Source organism: Poecilia formosa, unplaced genomic scaffold, assembly GCF_000485575.1.
Source record: "Poecilia formosa unplaced genomic scaffold, Poecilia_formosa-5.1.2 Scaffold0, whole genome shotgun sequence".
Lineage (NCBI taxonomy): Eukaryota > Metazoa > Chordata > Actinopteri > Cyprinodontiformes > Poeciliidae > Poecilia > Poecilia formosa.
The window spans coordinates 392,495-403,370 of NW_006799939.1; the positions used below are offsets into that span (position 1 = coordinate 392,495).

Sequence of the window (10,876 nt, forward strand, 5' to 3'; positions counted from 1 at the left end):
GCCTGAAAGCAGTAGTTAATCTCCAGAGATGTGAAGCACACACACACACACACGCTACTGCCACATCACCTGAGGTTCACTCAAGGGACCTTTTCTGGCGTGTCATCTGTGCAGTCAGCCTGGGGCAGGTTAGCAGGGATCTCGAAAGAGGTATCTTCCCCCACACACACGCACGCACGCACACACACAGGCATTGCACAAGTAGGGTTGGGGGGTGACACGGTGACACCATGTCTCCCTGATACCCGCTTTCTGTGAAAGCTCAAGGATAGCTGGTCACCTTTGATAGACACACAAACACACACACACAATGCAAAGACTTTGCATTGACTTACATTCACCTTTCACTCATTTCTGTAGCCTAACCCTGACCTTTACCCTAAACCAGACCATTACCATTACATTCCAAACACTAACACTAACCTAAACTCAATTCATACCTTAGTCCTAAATCGAACCCTGAAACCCAAAAACACTTCTGCTTATAGTGCCCAGGCTTTGAACTCAATAAGAAGAGGCAGGTCTTTCTGCAACAAAAAATGAGCCTTACAAAGTAAGAAATGCTAAAACACACAGCTGCACACCTGTATATCTGTAGCACTAAGCATCTAAAAATATTTGACTGCAAAGCATTGTTTTATTTTATTTTTTTCCAAGGCATATACTCTGATCATATCTTAATTTTACATGCTTCTCAAGAAAGCATTGTTGCTATGCAACATCATGGGGTTAGAATAAATGAAAACTAATTAACTAAACACATTAAACTTGGTACGATGAACAGAGTCACTGTTGCTGAAAATCTATTGTTAAATATTTCCCATTGCCTAATTCAACCAGACTGTATGGGGAAACATGAGAACATTACATAATGTCTAAGAAACATATGTAATGTTATACATGTACCAGACTGTTGTGACAAATTTGCTTAATATGTGTGCATGTGTGCATGTGTGCGTGTGTGTGTATTCTGCTTAATCACTGCCCTGGTAGTTTCTCCCTGCCTGTGTTTGCTTTCCCTGACAGAGACAACCTTGAAATGTGACAGATGTTCAAACTCAACCTGCTGAACTTCACAAATCAGAGCTGGATCTTTAGTAATCGGCTCCTGTCAGTTAGGGAAAGGAGAGACCGAGGTGGTAAATTAGATACATATACACCCAGAGACACATGCACGCTCTGAGTTACACATCACAAATCATTAACAGCTAAGTTGGGGTCATACTTTGCAGCTGCTCTTTCTGGATAAGATAACACTTAGCTGCTGAAGGTGGGTGTGTATTTGCACTCAGATATGTGTTTTTGTCTGTGTGTGTGTGTGTGTGTGTGTGTGTGTGTGTGTGTGTGTACATGTAAAAAAAAAAGAAAAGAAAAAACACCTGTTCAAACAACCTTTTCTAAATATCAGTGAATAAATATATTTCATATATACAGTAACTAGCCATCTGTCTGTTACAGGGTTGTAAAAACACATTACTAGCAACACCGGCGTTGTTGATAGTAGAAATATAATAAATCAAAGAACTTCATTGTATCCATTGTGATGGAGGGAAACAATGAACTGTTGGCCCAATGTCTTTTCATTTACTCTTGTCCAGTAAAGGTTTGGGTGAGCTGATCAGATCACACATCAAGGGAATATATGTGAGAGTGTTAAATGACCCAAATGCAATTGTGTTGTATCTCAGATACTGCGTCCTGCAAAAACTTTTCATTGGTATTTTATGTAATCAAATGTGCTCTGGTCAGATGAGGCCAAAATGTAGCCTCTTGGTTGTGCGCAACATTGAAATCCCAATAAAATACAGTTTGAGATTAGTGCAAAGAACTTGCCCTATTTCAATAAGTTCTATTTTCATACATTGTACCAACATTCAGCTTTGATAAGTCTTAAATCTCTTCGTTTCGCTTATTAAACCCTTTTTATTTCAGTCTGTGGAGGCAGAGATTGCTCTTTACCTCTAGTCTTTGACTGGCATGTTTACTCATAAACATACACAATCCACAATTTACCTTTGCTTTTAGAGAGCATTAAACTATTTCAGTGGAAGCATCCAGATTTCCACATGCTTGTGCACTAGTTAGGACTTTTCTTAGGATTCTACATCAGATACAGAAGCTTGCCTATTAATGACTTGGAAATAATCAGGGGTATTAAAGGTGGTAACATTTTTCAAATTAATTCAAAAATTTGCATTAAAAAAGGTTCGCAAACAACTGAAATGTTTCTCACTTCTTTAATTCACAATTCAAAGGCAGTCTATTCCCAACAGTCCCTTGTCTGTATTCATAGCACCTCCACTGTTTTTCTTTTTTTTTTTTCTTTAAAAAGAGTCTGGCCTTAAGCATTGCATTTTAATTGCTATAAAGGTCAAGCTTTGGCTGGGATTAGCAAATGATTGGGTAGAATCTTAATTGTTTGTATGACTGCTGGCTTTTGTCGAGCCTGTTTGCTGTTAGTCAGTGTTCATGCACCTTATTTAAAATCTATGTTTTGTTCTCGCAGCCAACTGGATAGTTTACTCATGTCAGGATTTAACCCTTTGTTTTTACAACTTCTTCCAATATCCTCGCCTCGCTGTGTCATGAAAGATCAGCATGTTTGGTAATGAACGTACCGCTGCTAAAGATTCAAAGTGCAGGCCGGCTAAACTCTAAGTAGTGTTTGTGACAGCTGGTCAATACACACCTCCATTAATATTTAAATATGGGAAGATTTTAAGTTTTCATGAAACCAACTAGATGTACTTCGAGTGGGTGGCAGACCATATGGTGTCACTGTTCTGAATAACAGATGACCTCAGATCGGATTTATCAGCGGAGCGAGAAGGGGGGAGAGAAAAGAAAAGGGAGATGGGGGAGATTTGGCAGCATTCCTCATCTAGCATTCATGCCAATAACGCAAACTGAGCTAAAACGAGCAGAGAGCTGAGGGGGGGTGGAGAGGGCTGAGAGAGCAGAAGCAGAGGAGGGAGTGCACATACAAAGTAGAGAGAGGTAACTTCCTGTTGCACTTCAGCCTATAGGAGAACTTCATGTAAGTTCCCCAACAAAGTAAGAGATATCTACCAATACTTTCACATACTTTGAGAATGCACTGCTCAAGTTACAGATACAGGAAACTTGACTTTGCTACACCTATCCATAGTAGTGAGGAGAGCAGCTGCCTGAGGGAAGACGAATGAGCAAAATGTGAAACAGGAGTGAGCCTGTTAAACATTTTCTACGGACTTAACAAATACCTATATGATCATTTTATATTCATTTAGTCTACAGATGTTTCAAAGTAATCTTCAACTATGTCTGAGACCTAAAGTGCATCTCAGATTTCATGTCTTCTTTCACTTCTTTATTACTACCGACTTGATTTTACAATCACGAGAGTTTAGCTTAGAGTGCATCTTGAATTTAAGAGCAGGAGAAGGAAAATGTTCAGGGAAGTTGCGAGAAAGTGCAAGATAAAGAACAAACGCAGACAAAAAAAAAGTTTGGGGTTGGTAGGAGGAGCAAAAGGGGTGTGGGGAGTGGGGGGGTGGAAGGGGCACAAAAAGAACACCTGTTGAGATTAGGGTTGGCACGCGACCCACTCCAACTCGCGTGGCAGCTGTACCTCGCGGAAACAATGGCGGTAAAAGAATGAGACGGAGAAAGAAAGGGGGAAAGTTTGAATGCTCTGCTTATCCTTTCAGCTTGTGGGTGTGGGTGTGTGTGTGTGTGTGTGTGTGTGTGCGTGTGTGTGCGCCTGCTTGTGTGTGTGTGTATTTACGTATCTAGGCATGTGTGTATGTGTGTGTTACACATTCTAATGTGTACACTGAAAAACAGAAAGGGATGAGGGGCGGGAGGGAGAGCTACAGAGAAAGCAAAAGAAACAGAGAAGTCTGCCAAGAGACAGAGGTGTGTATTCAAGTGAACTGTGAAGCCAAAAGTAGGTGAAAGGTCCTATTTATTTGGAATAGAATAGAATAGAATAGAATAGAATAGAATAGAATAGAATAGAATAGAATAGAATAGAATAGGACAAAAAAGGCCAGCTGTCAAGTGGGGTGCTTTAAACATGCAGTTTCAAGCTTAAAACATCTTACTAAGTACTGTGTAATCCATCACCTGAAAAAGGAAAGAGAATGGCACAATGACAAAGTTACTAAACACTCTAATCGCAGAGTCATAAATAAGAGAGTATTAATCAGGGAAGCAGCCAAGAGGCCCATTTTACCTCCGGAGGAGCTGTAGAGGTCTACTCTGTTGAAAAGACAACTGATAGTTGATCATGTAGGGGACACAGCAAACATGCAAAAGAATGTGAAAGTCAATAATCAAGGAGTGCACTTCATTGTTTTTCTGAGCCTGAGCATATTTTGCAACAAAGAATTAGCAAAAATGCACATTTCAAGATGCACAAAGCCAGTGGACACATAACCCAAAAACATGCAGCTCTAACTGCGGTTTATGGAGGTTTTACAAATAAGTAAAAGTTCAAATGCATGCCACATTTGAATGTTTTTTTTGTTTTGTTTTTTTTTTTAAACACAATGCAAATTTTTCCTTCAACTTCACGAATACGAACCAGATTGTTTTGGTGTTTCATGTTAAATGGCAATAAAATAAGTTGAAGTTTGACTTTAGGAATGCACTGTATAAAAATAAGGGCTAAGGCTGATGATTTCTCTGCAAACAGCCAAGACCAAAAAATGTAATTGTACAGTCTTTAAAATGCAAGTTCTTGCAATACCTATTAAAAACCTTCAAAGGTTAACTGTCAGAGTGACTGTCTGATATGAAACAAATGGTAACAAAAGCAAAAAGATGTTTTGGCTTAAAGCTAGCACTATTTTATTTTTATTTTATCCTACCTTACTTTTCTGTTTAGTTAAAACTCTGGAAATGCTTCACATGTTCTGCTCTCAGTATGCGTTTCACACAGAAAACTGCATCCTGCCTCCATATTCTTTGTGACTAATAACAGGTTTTGCTGTAAATTAAATCTTATAATATACTATTGTATCTTGACAGATCTAAGTTGTGACATCCATAACTTACTGAACTGGATTTCTACTAAATGACTATGACAAAAGAGTTATCTGTTACACGTAGGCTATTAAATAATACAATTCTCATAGAGCCAAACTTAAGAAAAAACGATTCCCTTTAAGATTAGGGACATTATTGAGTTATTTTACCAGGACTCATTTCCACTGAACTGTACTTTTTTTCCCTGATGGAAACTTTTATTTAAAGGACTCCTTCTTCAGCCCCTCCACTTCTATAGGACTCACTTATGTAAAATGTTTTCCTGCATTTCCTTATTAAATTGGCATTGCACAGCAGTGCAAGATTGTGAGTTAACGTTCTTATTTCCATTGCAGTTCTGCTCCATGAACACACAAATTGGAGCCCAATTACCCGTCGTTTTCCTTGGATGCACTGCAGATATGAGGCCATATTGAGCATAATTGCATCCAGTGAAATGCATCCAGTATATTGTTATTCTTTCTTACTGACTTCCCAGTTGGGGTTCAAATCAGCTGTGGCTTTTACTAACAGACAGAACATCTCAACATCTCTCTTGGTCTCTGTTTTATTTTATTTTTTTATTTTTATTTTTTAACTGTAGACCTTTTTGTCTTTATTTCTAGTTTGGTGATACTTCCAAAGTGCAGAAATGTACGTGAGGGTTTGTCTGCAGAAATCATTAAAGCGCTATCTGATTACAATCCAAGCTGATTTCACTAAGAGCAAACTGCTGTAATGTTCGAGTTAATTTCACTTGTTATACCCCCACCTTACCTTGGAGCAAGTCACCTCCTTCCTTGCCCAGCAGTCTTGCTTGGATGGCGTTCTATCGTACAGAGACATTATGTAACTTACCCCTGCTAACCGTTCTTATTGCTCTGACTTGATCTCTTTTTTACCCTCACTAAACTTCCCTCCAGCACAGCCATGCATGGTAAAGTGCTTTCTGGCTCTGCGACGCCATCTAGCGGTATTCCAACTATGTATTGATTGCAATCCTTTCCTATTTTTTTCCCCCTTTGGAGAGCAACAATTTGTTTTTAAATTAATTAAAAATATTATAGATATGATTGTCTTGATGAAACCATGCATTTTTTAGGACTTCTGTTGATTTTTTTTCTTCTTCATTACATGTTATTCCTTCCAAACAAAGCACAAAGTAGAAATTGTTATTAAGAGCAGGTAAAATAAACCTGTGAAACTCCACTTAAACGTTGCATAGTTACGAACTTGAAATTGTTTTAAGGTGAAAATGAAGGCCTTTGAATTTTGCACGCAACTTTGAAACTCAACTGTGTGGCAACATGTGCCCAATTTCTTATGCAAGTTACGAGCGCCTTCCCACACCTGCTGTTGTTTTTGTCTCTTCACGGGAAAATGAACTTCTCGCAGTTTCGGGCGGTGCGGATGTTGTGCGCTCTCGCGGCGGGCTTGTTGCTCGTTCCTCCTCTGCTCTTTTCTTTTTTCTGTCTGTCTGGTCTGGTGTGCTAGAGAGAGGCTGGTTATGTGACAAAAGACCGCCCAGTCCCGCCTCGGAAGGAGAGAGAGAGAGCGAGAGAAAGGGAGGGCTACAAAACCCCAGGCACCTAGGTTTGCAGACTTCTTTAACACGAGCCCAACGATTCTGAAAAGACATTTGCCTGTTTGTGTGCCAGTGAGCAAGAGACGCTCGACTGTTGTTTAGCAGCATGTGGATCACTTATGGGCACCTGCGGTTGACAATAACAACTGTATTTAATAGTCAACAAACAGTAGTGGTAATAATAATAATAATAATAATAATAATAATAATAATACTGTAGGTGTAAAATTATGTTTACTATCAAGTGATACGTATTTTATATCAGCTGCATTGGTTGCCTTTAGGCTCTTCACGTTTATTCATTATTACATACCCTCCCCATTCACAATAATAGTGAGGCAAACAGAGCAGCACTATTTCTTTAAATCTGTTTCTCTGGCTGTGTGTTCAGCACAACTATAATTGACTTCCCATATAGCAAAACCTATATGTTAATGATAGACACATGGGCTGTCATAGGGTAGTGGAAAAGGGGGGTTCATAACATTAGCCCGTGTCTCTTTAAAAAAAAAAATCAAGTTTCTTGTTGTATTCTGGAATGAGGTCAGACACGAGGCTTCTCATTGCACGCGCTGATTATTATTAGAATCCTTTGCTCGCCAATCAGGTGCGAGAGGGGGCGTGGCCTGGCCCCAAGCAGCGTAGCGACAGCGTAGGGGCAGTCTGATTGGTGGATTTTTATCGCCGTTGTATGAGAGAGGAATAAATGCAGGCAAGGGGGGCAGCAGTCTGAAGGGGTGCTTGAAACAGCGACTGTTAGTCTTTGCAGATGGGAGGCAGGGGAGTGTGAGTTGCTCTAGCTTCTATTTTTTTCCTTCTTCTTTCCCCTACCACAGCATGCACGGCTTTTGATTCTTGAAGTAGATGCAGAGAAAAAGCACTTACTTTTACACATTGTATACTTGGGGGCCCTTTGTAAGTGCCTGAGCGCATGTGTGGGCACTCTGCTCCTGCAGCTTTGTAGATTGTGTTCAGTGATCACAGGGCTGTGTTGATTCTTTTTTTTTTCTTTTCTTTTTTTTTTTATTCCAACACCGAATATACGCTCCACAACAAAGACGAACTGTTTTAACACCAACAGCACCTGGAAATTAAACTTTTTTTTCCTGCATGTAGCCTTTTTAGGCAACTCTGGACTGTTTTCGAGTATCCTGCGCATCTCAGGAGTGAATAACTGCTTGCACTGTTTGCACTCAGCACAAACTGTCAGAGTGGGAGAAAAGAGCTGAGTTTGCTTTAAAGTGAACCAGAGGAACCCAGGAGAGAGGGGGGAGAAAGAGCAAGCATCCCGCTCTTACTTTAACCGGACAGCATGGTGCAGAAAATGAGCCACACAGAGAGCACCGCCGAGGCGCTGTCCTTTTTTACCGGGGACTCAGGCTCCGACTCCGGGGCAAGCATGGATCTGGACCCGGCCGCCTCGCCTCTCTCCCCGGCGGGCTCCGCAGCCTCCTCCACCGCCGGCGACAAGCTCGGGGAGAACCCGGCGTGGTGCAAAACTCCCAGCGGCCACATCAAGAGACCCATGAACGCATTCATGGTGTGGTCGCAGATAGAGAGGAGGAAGATCATGGAGCAGTCCCCGGACATGCACAACGCAGAGATCTCTAAGCGGCTGGGGAAGCGCTGGAAGCTGCTCAGAGACAGCGACAAGATTCCCTTTATCAGAGAGGCAGAGCGGCTTCGACTTAAGCACATGGCGGACTATCCCGACTACAAGTACCGACCGAGGAAGAAGGTAAAGTCGAGCGCATCTAAAGCTGGCAGCAGCAGCGATAGAGGAGAAAAAGTTACCGGTAGCTCAAACAACACCAGCACTAAGATGTCCTCATCTGCGAGGAAGAACGGATCAAAATCACCCAGCAGCAGCAGCAACAAACCCCAAAAATCACTTTTCGGGAGCAGCAGTAGCACCAAAGCTTCACTGTTTGCATCTGAACACCCGTCAGAGCACCACCACAACTCTCTCTACAAGTCCAAATCTGTCTCCTCGGCTGCCAAGCAGATACCTGATGCCAAGAAGCCCAAGAGAGTATACGTTTTCGGGAGCGGCGCGGCCAGTCTGAGCGTCAGTCCCACGTCCTCCGTGGCGGTGCCAGCTAGCCCTACGCTCAGCAGCTCGGCGGACTCTAGCGACCCGCTCAGTCTCTACGAGGACGCGGCCAGCGGCAGAGAGGAAGGCGCCGACTCCCCCGGCAGCAGCAGCAGCAGCAGCAGCAGCAGCAGCTTCGGCGGACCTTCGGAGCGCCGCAGCGGCCACACATACAGCAACACACGGCGGGCTTCTTCGCCTACTCCCTCTGGGTCGCACTCTTCTGTCTCTTCCTCCTCGTCTTCCTCGGAGGACGAGGAGTTCGAGGACGACTTGCTGGACGTCAACCCGAGTCCGAGCTTCGACAGCATGTCGCTGGGGAGCTTCGGCTCCTCGGTCCTGGACAGGGACTGGGACTTGAACGGCGAGTCCGTTTGCGGGGGTTCCCACTTCGAGTTCCCCGACTACTGTACGCCCGAAGTCAGCGAGATGATATCGGGAGACTGGCTGGAGTCCACCATCTCCAACCTGGTGTTCACATACTGACTGAGTGCTAAAACTCGCAGACGCAAACAGAAACAGAGGAGCTCCTGCTTACCAGTGGGTTTCACTACTGCAAACCATGTCCCTGCAAATCATTGGAAAGCTTAACTCTAAAGCGAATAACTTGCTTTTTTTCGGGACTTTTCTTCGGATGCCTGGACTGAGGGAGTCGGAGGGGAGCCGTCCAAACAAGAGGAGACAAAAAAAAAAAAAAAGACAGACTGAGAGCTTCCTGACAGCTCAGTGCAGGACTGTTTTTAAACTGAGTAACTTAACTGTGATTGATTTGCACGTTATGCGGTCCGCCGTACACTTAATCAATGTCGTTAATGAATTTTTGACAGAAAAAAGGGACATTTTCACAACTTTTTAACCAATCGCCAAGTGAACTTCGCCACTAAAGGAAAAAAAAAAAACAAGCAAACAAAAAAGGTACAGACTAGGACTGCCGTGCGACAGTTTTTTTATTTTATTATTATTGCATCACCAAGAGGCTTTTTTTAAAAATGAAACCGAGGTGGGTTGATGTTTTTTAAAAGTTATTTTCTCAAGAAACAAAAAAAAGCGTGTTTAGCATGATAGACTACTTTGTTCCTATATCTTGTGCTGAGATTTTCTGTGCGACTGTTTGAGCAGTTTGTAAACTAGTATTAGGGTTATTTAAAAGGATCTAGGTGGCGCTCACTTCGGTTCTACTTTTTTTACGGAGAAAAAAAAAAGGACTTTGAAATAATCACCAGCTCACTTCAGGACACAAACACAACTTCAAGTCTGTGCTTAACTGTATTGCTACATTTTTTTTTCCCTCTATCAGGACCAAAATTCTATAATGTTATTTTCCAGACCATAGCTATAGAGAAATCATCAGCGATTTCTATTTTGTTTTGTTTTGTACATGTATTCAGATGCCATTTTTATATGGGGATGCTGTATTTATATACTGGGCCAAGCATCTTTTGTTTTGCTAGTTCTTTTATACATGATCCTGTCAGTATGTCTGTGTCTGTCACATTTCCTTCTCAGGCGAAGGGCTAGAGTTTTAAGAACACACAACCTTTTTAATTTCCTTTTTATATTTAAATGTACACACTTTTTGGACACTTAAAAGAGAAGAAACAGTTTGATTATTTTCTCAGTGTATTTTTGTACAAATCTATATTGAACACGGGGGTATGTGTAGCCTAACTAATACAGCTGTATTGGATTTCCTTGTTTTTTAATGCCCTCAGCAGGCTGGTTTTTTTTCATGCTGCCTTCAAGTGCTTATGGTAAGCTTGTTACTTCAGGCTCAGTTACTTTAGTAGATTAGATCAAACAGTAGAAGTGTCCGTTTTGTATCCTTGAGGTGCCTATTGTTGGACTTATTCTTTCAAATTTAAAGATACACTTCCACTTTTTTGACAGAAAATGCGAGTTAGTAGAAATCTGGTTGGTAGGCCTTATTTGTCCTCTTTCACAAAAAAGAAAAAAAAAATCCAGAAACACTCTTTAAGTCCTCTTTGATGTCAAACACTTAAACATCTGCAGCACAGACGTGAAGGTGATTAGGACATAATTGCAATTTTTCCGACAGCACTTGAAAGCAGCACCAGTCTCAGCCCCCTTTTCCAACGTTTACAGTGCCAGACTGCAGGCTCATTTTTTTTAAAGACACAGGAGCACGAGTCTTTTTAAGAGGCTCCTCCTGTGGGACCATGTGGTTTAAA

At 41.8% G+C, this 10,876-nt stretch overlaps 1 protein-coding gene across 1 annotated transcript; it reads left to right on the plus strand.

The window, feature by feature from the left end:
- The first annotated feature begins 7,287 nt into the window (after positions 1 to 7,287).
- Positions 7,288 to 10,633, plus strand: sox4b (SRY-box transcription factor 4b). Its single transcript, XM_007556311.2, has one exon. It carries the CDS (start codon positions 7,908 to 7,910, stop codon positions 9,171 to 9,173), a length of 1,266 nt encoding a protein of 421 aa, XP_007556373.1. The 5' UTR covers positions 7,288 to 7,907; the 3' UTR covers positions 9,174 to 10,633.
- The last annotated feature ends 243 nt before the right edge of the window (positions 10,634 to 10,876 follow it).